We start from the raw sequence: 13,379 nt of genomic DNA on the forward strand, positions 1-13,379 counted from the left end.
TTGTTGCTTCAACTGCTTTTGCCTCTGACTCTCCCCACCACAAGCATGTTGCCCAGAGGGGAATGCCGCCCTCAGACTGAAAAACATTCCCTACATCTGATATAGAAGTTCAAATCCCATGGATTGCCCTCATGATGCTGCCCTGCCCTGCTAGGAGCTGCCAAAAAGTGAAGGTGTCTAGGAGGATGATCTGTGCAGTAAAATACTCTTAAGTGATTCTCAAACTTCTTTCTCTGGGTCACACTTTCAGAATAAACATCTAATTTTTTTATTGATAAGAAAAACATTGGAAAACAAAAAGAAACAAATCCGAAGCAGTGCTTGGTTGATGACATAGAACACAACTACTTTATAATATGATCATAGGACACCACATAGTATAAAACAATACAGCTGCATAAGAACATGAATTATCCCCTGAATACTTGATGCTCTTGCTCTCATTTTGAGAAGAGATCTATCCATATTATGCATAAATAAATAAATAAATAAATGCTATTTTATACTACAATGAAATGTGCAAATGTTTCTTTGTCCTTGAATCTTCCTGCCACACTTGCCATCTCCTCCTGCCACACCCTTTGAGAACCACTGCTTTTAAGTAGAACAGCTAAGGAGTGGACAACTCACCAGGGGAAAGTTGTTTTGGCATCAATCCCTTGGCAAGATAGACATAAGCACTCACCCCAGTACCTTACTAAATAAGTGGGATATAATCTGCATGTTAAAAAGCAGGTGTAACACCCCACCCCACCCCGACAACAGTCAAAGTGATCCAAAGGCAAGGGCTGTTTCACTAGGGTCGTTTGATGGATTATTTCTGCATCATTGAATATGTGTTGAATGGAAAGTAGAACCTTTCAGGTTAAGAAAAGAAAACAACACAAAACACATGGCTCTGAGAAAAAGTATCTGTCAGAGTATTTTGTTCATCTGTGTTTTTTCCTTGTTGTAGTTCTTCTGGATCAGATAACTGGTACTTCTACAGCAGTAACTCCTTCAGCTTCAGGAGATGGTGCCAAAGAGCTGGCTCAAGCTCAGCGAATGATTAACGAGATGAGAAACCGCAATTTTGAGCAACAACTAACAGAAGCAGAAAAGGAGAAAAGAGAAGCCCAGCTTTGTAAGAGCGTAAAGACTGTATGCATAGATCCTGGGATAGAAATGACCCTGAGTAGATTTGCTAGAATGAGGAGGACCGTTGTCTCCTTTGGAAATGCCCAGTGGAGTTTAAACAACGTGGAACTGAAAGTGGTCTTATCATGTATGATCATTCTGTAGCTAACATGAGGTGGAGAAGAAGAAGATGAAGGTGGTAGGCTTGGGGACAGGAGTACAGATGGTAGAATCAGAAAATGCTAGACCAGGAAGAAGCTTTCTGAGGTGCATAAGTCCAAGGAGCAGGTTAAACAAATCTTCTTGGTTGGATGTGAAACCTCCATCCTTCAGTGCTTACTGCAGCTGGGCTTATAAGCTTTGCGTTTTAATTTTTGCATTTCAAGAAGTCAAGGTGAGAACTTCTTTTCTCTTTTCAAAACCGGCAAGCAGTGATATGTAATGTCCACCCCTTTTTTCCTCACTTTGCCAGCAACAGATGTGTATTCATCATTTGCTGCTACACAATTTGGTAAAGAAATTGTGGAGAGAAAGGAAATACTTAATGATGGCCGGATTGTACAAGAAAATCACGTAGTACATAGTACATTCTGGGTGCCCACTAAAGGTCTTCATGTGAATTGTAGCAGTAGCATAATTTTGCACTCATTGGCAAGAACAGAGCAGGACTAGTGACCAAAAAGGACTTAAGCTAGGTGGATGCTATCTCCTTACAGCAGTATGGATAATCAAATTAGTTCTTATTATGCTATCCGATAATCAAACTTTATCCATTCTAATTCTCTCCATAGTGCTGGAGCGTGTAAGGACTGAACTACAAAAGCACCAAGCAAAAAACCAGGGACTTATTAAAACTATAAGAGAGTCATTAAATGAATATGAATCCAAGCTCGAAGACCTTCGGATATCTTTGCAAGAAGCAAAAGAGCAAACAAAGCTGGCTGAAAATTTAAATGGAAATAATCAACTCCTTTTGGAAGATGTTAAGGTGATACCACTTTTATTTATTTTCTTTTTCTTTTTTAAAAAATCTTTAATAGATGAAGAATATGTGAAACTCCAACTCGTTTTATCTGGCCTTATCAATAATCTCTCTCAAAAGGATACTGTGAAAGGCTGATGGAATAAGAAACTGCTGCTTTATTTTGCTTTTTGTTTCTTAATAAAGAAACAAAGTTTAGTTTCTCTGGAACAGTTATATGAGGTGTAATTTAATTGTTCAGCCTGCCCAGACCTATTCTTTGTCCTGAAATTACCTGGGATGACCCAATGATACACAGACATGTCATAAATTGTTCTATCCTGTTCTGCTTTACTTTTGTGCCAAATGCCTATACAGGAAATGGTTACCGGTAGGTAGTTAATTAGTTACCTATTAATAATAATAGTAACCGTTTCTCGTTTAGGAAATAATTATCCAGAGATTTCAGGATAGGATAGTCTTCAGTTTTACAGGATAGTTTTACAGGATAGTCTTCACTTGAAAAATAGGTGCCGTGCTCACCATGAAGTTGTTACAGTAAAAACAAAAAAAATTTTTTCCCTTCCAGTAGCACCTTAAAGACCAACTAAGTAAGGTGCTACTGGAAGGAAAATTTTTTTTTTTGTTTTGACTATGGCAGACCAACACGGCTACCTATCTGTAATTGTTACAGTAAGTAACACACTTTTTAACAAGAAGAGATGCCGGTACTGCATACCCTTGAGTACCCCTTGGGGGCACTGGATGTAAGTGAGGAAGGGCTTTCTCCTTCCCTAATCCTGGACCAACCCTTCTTGGCTTTCAGGAAGCAGGGTCCAGAACTGTGGAGCCCTGATAAGGAACCCCTGCAATGGCTGCTGTAGAGTGCTAATAGGCATAAGATGCAGTCCTATATGCACTTACCTGGGAGTCAGACCCAATGAACTCAATGGAACCTAAATCTGAGTAGACCGTGCAAAGGCTTGCACTATGAATTTTCTATGTCCTCCTCCCTTCAGTTAGTTAGGGTTTGCTGGAGGAAGCCAGTGTTCCTTTTCTCCTAATCAGAATCTTTACTTCTACATGCCAGGTTACATTAGCTATGCAGTTGTGCCTTTAAATACAAAGCTGTCTGCTTGTATTGTACACAAAGTGGCAGTGGGAGTGGTGGTGGTACTCCTGGCCTGGATTATAAACAATGGGAGGGGGGGCTCTTATCTTTTGTCCATACTATGGTTCTGAACTGAATAAGAGCCCCATGCCTGTGATTTGCATTAGGTGAGGAAAGTCTCATTTGCTTCAATGGGAACTTCTTCCCTATGCAAATTGCAGGCATGGGTTCCAATCCAGATTAGGCAATTCATGCCAAAAACAAAAACCCTTCACTTAAAGCTATGATTTAGTAGATGGTGTAACATGTTGATTGGCCCTAAGACACATGCTTGATTTAGGATCAGCCTGCCTTTGGGTAAATGCAACCTGACCATTAAACAAGTTATACCTTTCCCCAAATTGCACTTGCACCTGGAGACACTCTATGGCTAGATAGTGCCCCTTGTTACTATTCAGAAAGCTATATTACTTATATCTCTGCCAATGAGAGCTGCATTTAAAAATTGAGTCTCCTCTTCATTTCTTTGTCAGAAACGGATTGATGCAATGACTAAACAACAGACTGGCATCTTGGATCTTCTGAGTTCTGCTGAAGCATCATTGTCTCAAGCAAACAGTGTGTTTGGCTTGCTGCAGAAGAGCAAAGAGGTATTGAAGAAGTAATGCTTTAATTCTGTGAAGAGAGAGAGAAATCATTGTAATGGAAATAAAAATCTATTGCAAGTAATGATTTGATTTTGTAGGCAATAATAGCTGCTCACAAAATGCAAGTTATATGTTGAAAACGTTTTTCCCCATTTCTGTCTAATCTTTTGTGCTTAATCCTCTGTGCTGTGCTCAAAGCACCAAGATTTGCATGAAAAGCTGAAGCACACAAAAGATAGAATTGCCATTTATTTCCTGTGCTTTTATAAATCTGTCTGGGTCACAGCAAATAAAGTGACATTTGCCTTCAAACTTCAGGAATATGAAAACTTGGCTGCCCAGCTGGATGGCGCAAGGAAGGACTTAAGTGAAAAACTGAAGAGCCAGTCTTTATCGGCCAGCAAGGAACCTCTAGTAGTGAGAGCAGAAGAGCATGCCAACTTTTTACAAGACCTGGCAAGAAAACTGGATGAGTATGTTTTCATTTTTGCAGATGAATAGCTAGATATCATGTATCTTGCTAAAGAGCATTGTATACTGTATTGTGCTAAAGGTAAACGGCGAAGGCAAAAGAAGAGGAACTTGTTATTTATATGTGAGAGCTGATTCATGGATCAAATGGGAGAGGTTCTTATACTGAATCGTGTTCTAAACCCCTTTTCCTGCCCTTCAAGCCCACACCAGCAGGAAGGAAGGTGAACATTCAGACCCAACTCCAGCAGCCAGCATGGTAGGACAAATGTCAGGGTCCTAAAGGACCCACCACAACTGACACCAGCCTCTTTTTTGTGTGTGTCCTCCTTCCTTTTGAAGTATTTGGGGCCCTGCATTCTAAAGAGAAGAGGTAGTTGCAGCCTCTTCCATCTTTAATTTCTGTGGCACCCCTGATATAGGGACCAAAGGCATTCTGAGGAAATTAAGATGGCAGCTACTTCACCTGGAGCTTCCCTTCAGAGCACTGGATTGCCTCCTGCAGCCCCTTCCCACTCGTAGGGTGGGGATGGGGAACCAGGGCGGTGCTTGCCCAGGGTCCCATAAAACTGGTGCCAAACCTGCAGGCATGCTCCCTTCAGATGACACCTGTGTATCCGTCACTTTCCAGAACATGACCATATCTTTAGAATGCCAGGGGGGTTCTGATTTCTGACCGAATCTACACATTGCACTGTAAATTTGCCAGCCTACAACACTGAACCAGCTAAAGGGAAGCATGCTTAAGTCTCACTGCTTTCAGTGGGAAAGTAAAGCCAGCATTTAACTAGATGGAACTGGTGGGATTTGAAAGTGTTTTGCTTTGACCAGGAGTGCCAGCCTGGCCCCATGGGTACCCGGAGCCGTGGGTGTCATGCAGTGTGCATGGCCCTGGCACTGAAATTTGTGGGTGCTTGGGCACTCAGGGAGTTGGCACCTATGACTTTGGCTGTCTCTCATTCTTTCTCTTCTTTCATAAAAGTGTGTGTGTGTGTTTCAGTTTTAAATTCTGATTTAAGAGCTAACCTCTGCGGTTTTCATGTAAACATTTCTTGGGGATTGGAGTGGTCTCTTTGATCTGCAGCCTCATAAGAGTTTCCTCATGACATGAATTCTCAAGGTAAAAAAGGAACATCAGCAGCAGAGTGTCCCTACCCAAAAATGGCACCTTAAAGTACCATCTGTTGGACCACTTGTGTTATTATATGATGTATACTTTTCTGTTGGGCATTTGTGAGCAAATGCCACCAAAAGAGCAACCAAAAATATTTTCACCATACATGGTCCAGATTGCTAGATTTTCTGCTTTTCTCCCCACAGGATCAAGAAAAACGTCAGTGATGACGAGCTGGTGTCATGTTCTGTGGCAGCAGCTACTGCCTATGATGACATTATTGATGCCATCAAAGCAGCAGAGGTTGCTGCCAACAGTGCATCCAATGCTGCAGACTCAGCTTTATCGGTAAGAGTATTCTGAAATCACATCAGAATTGTTAGCCATTGGATTTATTTCATCTTATTTTAAATAAAATGCACAGCCCTTAAGGTACAACCTGACAGCCTGCCTGTTAGCTTAGAGGAAAGCCTGCTTCCACCTCTCCTCTTCCAGAATCTCTTTGGTCCCACCCCTCTCTCCTGCCTGCTGTCACCAGGATTCTTATTGGGCCTCATAGCAGGTGGGAAAGGAGAATGGGCAGAGGAACCGCTGAAGCACCAGAGTGGGAGACACCGCCCTGCTCCTTCTTGTTGTCTCTGTTCTCTTAAGGTGCTTAGGCTAGAACATGGCAACTCTTAACTTGGTATTTAGAGGGCTTGTAATTCAAATTCACAACTTAGTACCTTGCATGATTTGGAATGCTACCGTTGCAAATATGCTACATACATACGGGTTTAAAAAAAAATGCAGTTAAAAGCAGTGATTGATTGATGAAAAGTGAGTTAATAGCACTCCAGACTCATCAGGGAGATAGAATGGGAAGCTTTGATCCTAATCTTACATATCTGAGGGCTGCCTACATTTTGTTCAGCTTAGCTGTGATTCTTTTTTTTTTAAAAAGACACCATCTCATTTCATCATTACTTTAGATATTATAGAACTAATCCAGGCAGATTCACAATAGGTTCCAAGCCAACACTCTGACAATTCTCCAAGCATCTCATATTCTGAATAGGGCTTGCATGGAAGTATCTTTAAAATGAATGGGGATTGCACAGTAGCAGATGTTCATGGACTGCATCCAACAAAAATAGAAAACACCTGGCAGAGATTAAATCCTCCTGATTGTGTGCACTGCCTCCTCTGACTTTTTTTAATGTATCCTACCTCCCTTATATGAAGACTTTACATGGCAATGCTTCATTTTCAGACAGTGGAGAGAAAAGACCTAGCTGGAAGTGCCAAGAGACTGAAGACCAACAGCGGCAATCTGTTAAACCAAGCACAGGCTGCACAAAAGACCTTACAGGGTATCTTGAAAAGCAAATAAATAATGTGCAGGTTCATAAAGGTTTTGCCACCATTCTGGTATTGTTGCTTCATGTCTCATTAAGGGTTGAGTTGCACCATCTTTATTACTGCAATGTTAATGGTGAAAGACGTTAGTATGAAACTGGCAGTTTTCAGATGAGCCAATAACAAAGTAACAGTATCAGATGAAAGACTGGCTCGTTTTGAAGAGTGGGTGGCTTTGGTTACTTGGGAACAATTTTGGAGAAACAGATCTCTCCGCTTTGAAGTGGTAAAAGTAATGTTTGAGGGCTTTACCACTTTAGAAAGCATTACAGCCTTACAACCTTTCAAAGCTGGGAATGGGACAAATCTAGGCAATGCAACAATTTGATCTGGCCTGCAGCAATTTTAACAAGATGAAATCAAAGTCAAGGAGGGAAATTGCATGTAGCTTGATCAGCGTGCTTCTTGACTCATGAGAAAAAGGATATCATTCAAAAACGGTTGGGAGTCCTATATATTTCTCTTTGAGGGATTTATGCAACATCCTGATTTATACCTACTTTATTGCAGACCCTGACCCACCAGGGATCAGGGGTGTGCAGCCAGAAATACTCCCAGTGCCCAGGATGCTATATGCAGGAATGAGGGATTCTGAGAATAGTTGGGTTTCAGTGATTAAAATCATGCAGTTCCAGTCCGCTCATAAGACATGTGGCACCCTCATCACTGTTATTGGCTATTAAGGAGTAATATGTAATAGGATTCCAAATATCTCTGACCTGCTTAGTTCTCAGCTAGCTGCTTTTAGGCAAGTAATAAAATCCGTTTGGAGCTTTTTGGAAAGGGTAATTCTTCCTGTATTCTACTCCTTACAATCTGATCCCATAGAAAGCTATTATCTAGTTGCAGAATATTGGGTTTTTAATGCAGAATTACAAGTTTACTGAGTATACCCAATGCTCACCCATCTCCAAGTGTAAAGGTGGCCATTTAATGTGCTTATATTAGGATTGAATTTGGCTGTGATGGAGTTGCTTCTCCTCCTCCTGTTGAAAGACTAGAGAACAAAGTAGTGAAGCTTCACCAGAAAATGATCCAATCCATAGTTATCAGACTGATTTAACACTTGGTTGGTTGGTGGTTTTTGTGTGTGTGTTTTTTTACAGACATCAGACCCACTCTTGATGACTTAAAGAGCAGACTTGAGGTTGCTGAGCACAAGAAAAATGTGATAAAGGCAAATCTTACAAGCTTTCAAAACGACCTTCAGGGAATAAATAGAGGTAAATAATTTGATGTGGACTTCCACTGCTGTATATTTTGTTCTGCATTTCTTATTATGCCAAGCACCTAATCCCTGGCCCAACTTCCCGCAAGCAAAACCCTCCCTTCTGCCAACCACCCAAACCCCCACCAATTTTAGCAATTGGCAGAAAAATAAATGAGAGATTGTGTCCTGCACTCTCTCCCCAGTCATCAGATCAATCAACTGATGAGTGGGGAGGAGGTATTCCCTTAAGATGATCTGCAGGAATTAGCCGTGTAGAGCCGGGGGGCTGTGTGCAAGAGGGTGCAGAGGCCAAGACTATTGGCCTGCAGGCCCTGGAGGGTTGGCCAAGGGTAACTGTGGCCCTCAGACCAAAAACGTTAGACAGCCCTTGCCTTGTAAATAAAAAACAGCCCTATCCAAATGGGGAAGGAAAGATAATAAGGAGCAAAATATGTGGTCATATAGAAACCAGTCACATATTTGGATTTTTGTGCATCTTTTCCTTTCCTCTAGATGACACAGACGGCTTGATTACAAGTGCAAAGAACATGGTCAAAAATGCCAATGACATTACTGCTAATGTTCTCACGGAACTGAACCCAATTAAAGAAGATGTGGAAAAGATAAAGATTTCCTATGGAAGCACACAGAGCTCTAACTATAACAAGGCTTTGAATGATGCAAACAATACAGGTAGGCAGTTTGTTTGTTCCATGGGCCTCTTCCAGCCTTTCAGGAGTGATATCAGCATTTGTTTTGGAGGGGAGAACTAGGCCATGTTGCTGTTGTTGAATATTCTTTCACAACTTGCTAAATATAGATGTTATAAATCTGGTTATTGCTGGGAATTCCTAGAAAAGGTCCTCACCCAAAGTCTTTTCTTAAGTCTTGGGGCACTTCCAGACTGTCACTGTTTTGTGAGTGGGATTCACTCTCAAGACTGGCAAATAATTCAGGTCATACAGTTAAGTGGATTAGATGCGCAAAAAAGCTCCTTCCAATTTTTATTTTTATTTTAAAGTAAGGAGCACGATGGGAAATGAAAGGAAAATGTACTGGAAAGCAAGGGATGACAATTGCTTTACTTAATGTCGTACAACCATCCCCACTACCCCTCAAACAGCAGGATAAACATTAAATGAATAGGTTGTCAGGAAACTACCCTGGTATGAATTGAGTGAGCCCCATTATACAGTGGTACCTCGGATTAAATAAGCTTCAGGTTACATATGTTTTAGGTTACGGACTCCACTAACCCAGAAATAGTACCTCAGGTTAAGAACTTTGCTTCAGGATGAGAACAGAAATCGCGAGGTGGTGGCACAGCAGCAGCGGGAGGCCCTATTAGCTAAAGTGGTGCTTCAGGTTAAGAACAGTTTCAGGTTAAGAATGGACCTCCAGATCAAATTAAGTACGTAACCGGAGGTACCACTGTATTCCAGCAGTTGCAGATTACATGACTCATATTTTGCATTTTAGTACATAATGCTTCCCTCATGTCACTAAAAAAAATAAAAATCCTATCCACAGTAAAGAACTTGACAAACATCCTCCCAGATCTGTTTAACAAGATTACACGCATCAATGAACAACTTATGCCAATAGCTAACATATCGGAGAATATAAACCGCATCAGAGAGCTCATCCAGCAAGCAAGAGATGCTGCTAACAAGGTATGTGGCTTGTGGCAGAATCTTCCATAGCTTCTTCTTTCTGTCCTCTTTTGCTACTTGTCATCACATGTTCGCCCAGGAATGTTGCTACATGCCCACGCTCACATATTTTATTATTGTCACCCAGGTGTATTTAGTGAAACCTTTAATAAAGAGAAATAATTTATTCTTTAGGTCTGCCCAGAGAGCAATTTTCCCCAGGACAGGTTTGATGCTGAAAAGCCAACTGGACATCATCATCATCATTATTCTTCTTATTATTTTATTTATACTCCACCTTTTTCCCTGATTGGATTCAAAGCAGCTTACATATTAAAATGAGAACCACTAAAAGTATAGGAAAACAATAATAAAAAAGTAAACATTGTTAGAAGTAAAGCTATTTACATATATAAAATCTGTTTAAGCCATACAATTACAATTAAAAAACACAGTATGGCACCAGCCCAGTCATTAAAAGCAGTCAATTCACGAAAGCATTGGGGCAAAAATGCTGCTGTAAATGGGTGTCAGCTTGGATATCCTGCTAATTTGTGGCCTGTTGTTTTGAACTCCAATGGGTCATGATGGGGAGAAATTGCTTTTAAACAGACTGGAAGCATCAGAAAGCTCTCTCTTCATCATGTGCAAGCATCACACAGGGAAGCTTGAGCTTAATGGCATTATCTCAGTTCCCTAATCCATGTTCATAGGAATCTACCCTTGTGGAGCAGGCAAGATCCCCCGGAGAAGGTACAAGAATTAAGTTCTAATATGGTTCACTAATTGAGTAAGAACCATTACTTACATGCTTAAAAATGTTCCTGTGCTTACCAATGTAAGTCACAAGGAAAACCAGTATTTTCCATGGGTACATGGTGCAAACATATCCTACAGGCCCACAGTAACAGAGCATCAGTTGCCTGCTTCTCTTCTGTTTCACAGAATGTAAATATTGTTTTCCCCTTGAATACTTTGGAGGGGGGGAGGTCTGAAGGAGGAGCCTGTTCTACACATATAAGGTTCCTGGTCACATAGGCTACAAACTGTATAGGGAGCCCATGTATATAGGGTAGACTCCTCCCTCCAGACACACACACAAAACATGGGTGGCATAGGGAAGCAACAGGGATACAAAAGCTGGTGTGGGCCAGTGAGCACTCTCCCAGCCACACAGTGATAACTGAAAATGAAATGTCTGAATAGGACTGTAGTTGTTTACATATATTAAGGCTGTTGCATGGCTCCCCAGAACTTAAGTCAAAATTGCCTGTCTGTTTTGATTCCCATGAGTTTGTAACTGATTATATTCATATTTATTTTTAATAGGTTGCTGTTCCCATGAGGTTCAATGGCAGTTCTGGGGTTGAGGTCCGGCCTCCAGATAACCTTGATGACTTGAAAGGCTATACTTCTCTTTCTTTGTATCTGCAAAGGCCTCTCTCACGATTGGACAGCCCACGGCGGCAGACATCCAACATGTTTGTCATGTACTTGGGTGACAAGGATGTAAGTATTCGTTTCTTGTCTCCATTATTTTTATTAATATTTATTACGCTATTCACCCATCATTATGAACAATGGGTTGTAAATATCTGAGCAGCTGTTCAAATAATTGAATTACTTTGATAAAGTGAGTATCTCTGCAAAAAGCAAACAAAACAAAAAGTCTATGTGAATTCAGTTCTGCCAAGTTGTTTATTTTATATAGTTTTAGGTGACATTTTTTTTCAATTTTTATTTTATGTGAGATACACGCAGTTTTATGTGGCCATTTGGAACCAAATTAGCCTTAAAAAGCAAATGTGGTTTTAATTTGCAATCCATTGATAATTTGAAAGCTTGCAGTCCCATTGTAAATAAAGGCCCATTGTGTTATAATTTAAAATTACATTTCAGGAATTTAAAAAACAATAAAGGGATAATTTTATTCTTATACCTTAGAAACCCACATATGTAAGTAGTTTGTGTATCACTGTGTGAATGTGTTCCACTTTTTGACTATAATATTAGCTGAAAGTGGAGTGACGGTTACATCTTTTAAACATGCACAGACATGGCTTGTTAACTTAATTTGGGGTGGCAAATGTGAATGGACATCGGACTATTCTATCTAACAGTCAATTAACTGAAAGTGGCTTGTGGGCCCAGGCATAGTAGGCTGTGGCTGGTGGGGGCCAAGGCACGGGGAGATGCAATAATCACAAGACAAGCATTTTGGGATTAAACAGGCCACGACTTTAATGACTGCAGATGTCAGTAGGCATTGGGTGTGTATTCTGAATCATCCATCCCGTCTGGATTTGGCAGGGTTAATCCTAGGTTAAGAATCGCCCTATGACGTATATCAAATTGGGGCGACTTCTCCAGAATCATCATTTGGGGTGGGGGTGTTATGGCCCATCATTCCCTGCCTGGGCATCTGGACAGAAACATGTTCCTCTGGACTCCCTTAATGGGGTACCCTGATTCTTGGGAGTAAGGGATGGGACTCCCAACCCCCCACTCCCTTCCCTTGACTAAAGACCCAACACAATGCCTTATCCACTAGCAAGTTGTGACAATAGCTACGAGGTAGGCAAAAGCCTCAGATAGGCCCAATTTGGCTTGGGGAATAATTCCTCCCTGGCCAAATATTTCCCTATGGACCTTCTTGGATGTTAACATCAACAGAAGGGGCTCTCTTGGTAATTTGGCCAGTCTCAGAAGTTTGGGTTTTTGTGACCTGGAGAGGGCATTCCCTGTGGCAGTCCTTAAGTTTTAGAATTCCATTCCCACAGAGATGTATCTGACACCTTCATAATGTAGTTTACATAATATATTGCAGATGCACATTTTTACTCTTTTGACACATGAGATAAATATTCTCAATTCTTGTGACTGTAATTTGTTTGAATACTATATTTTTAAATTTCTGGAACCCATGGTGAAAGGCAAGTAAGAAATAAAAATATAACCAGACGGCTCAAAACTAAAGTTCCAATACTTCTTGGAGTTGGTGTGCCACTTTAACTGGCCTAGAATTGGTTTATGCTTCAAGTTATAAATGACACCAATTGGTAGCTGCCATCTTGGGGCAAATAGCAGCTTTAGGAGGGTAATTTTCACTGGGACCACAAAATAGGTAGAAAAGGTTGGGTGAGGGGAATGTACTCCCTGTGCACAGCCTAACAGTCACAAACAACTGATACTTCTAAAGATTATTTAAAAAAAAAATGTGAAGCCAGCTTTCTTAATTAAGAATTATTTTTTTTCATGTTTAGAGTTCCAAGGACTACATAGGCATGGCTGTCCGCGATGGCCGTCTCATTTGCGCCTATAGTTTAGGGGGCGATGAAGCCGAAATACGGGTGCCTGAATCGGTGTTTGAAAGCGATACCAAGGATGCAATTTTGGATCGTGTGCAGTTTGAAAGGTATGGGACTCTATAAAAAAAATCCTTCCCGATCTTTTTGTGGGCTTAGGTTGAGATATTCAAATTTTGTCCCTTTTTTTTTTTTTTTAGGATTTACCAGTATGCAAAACTGAATTACATTCAAGGTGCAACCTCTCCTTCACCATCAAGCTTTGGGCCTTTTGATGACAGCAGTGGAAACAGCCATACTCTTCTCAACCTGGATCCTGACAATGTGGTCTTCTATGTTGGAGGATATCCATCAGATTTTATAGTAATGTGTTTAAAACTTATGGAAATATTTT

General features: G+C 40.8%; 1 protein-coding gene across 2 annotated transcripts in view; it reads left to right on the plus strand.

Moving 5' to 3' along the window:
* The window catches only part of LAMA3 (laminin subunit alpha 3), a 125,842-nt gene that overhangs the window by 93,122 nt on the left and 19,341 nt on the right, over nucleotides 1-13,379 (plus strand). For both annotated transcript variants that reach the window (XM_083623626.1, XM_083623627.1), the window contains 12 exons: nucleotides 956-1,123; nucleotides 1,908-2,104; nucleotides 3,722-3,838; nucleotides 4,154-4,308; nucleotides 5,627-5,768; nucleotides 6,673-6,772; nucleotides 7,925-8,041; nucleotides 8,542-8,721; nucleotides 9,559-9,701; nucleotides 11,010-11,189; nucleotides 12,944-13,095; nucleotides 13,186-13,348. In XM_083623626.1, the coding sequence (XP_083479752.1) occupies nucleotides 956-1,123; nucleotides 1,908-2,104; nucleotides 3,722-3,838; nucleotides 4,154-4,308; nucleotides 5,627-5,768; nucleotides 6,673-6,772; nucleotides 7,925-8,041; nucleotides 8,542-8,721; nucleotides 9,559-9,701; nucleotides 11,010-11,189; nucleotides 12,944-13,095; nucleotides 13,186-13,348 (1,814 nt within the window). The remainder of the gene's footprint in view (nucleotides 1-955; nucleotides 1,124-1,907; nucleotides 2,105-3,721; nucleotides 3,839-4,153; nucleotides 4,309-5,626; nucleotides 5,769-6,672; nucleotides 6,773-7,924; nucleotides 8,042-8,541; nucleotides 8,722-9,558; nucleotides 9,702-11,009; nucleotides 11,190-12,943; nucleotides 13,096-13,185; nucleotides 13,349-13,379) is intronic.

This window comes from Podarcis filfolensis (genome assembly GCF_964270895.1).
Source record: "Podarcis filfolensis genome assembly, chromosome: 7".
NCBI classification, from domain to species: Eukaryota; Metazoa; Chordata; class Lepidosauria; order Squamata; family Lacertidae; genus Podarcis; species Podarcis filfolensis.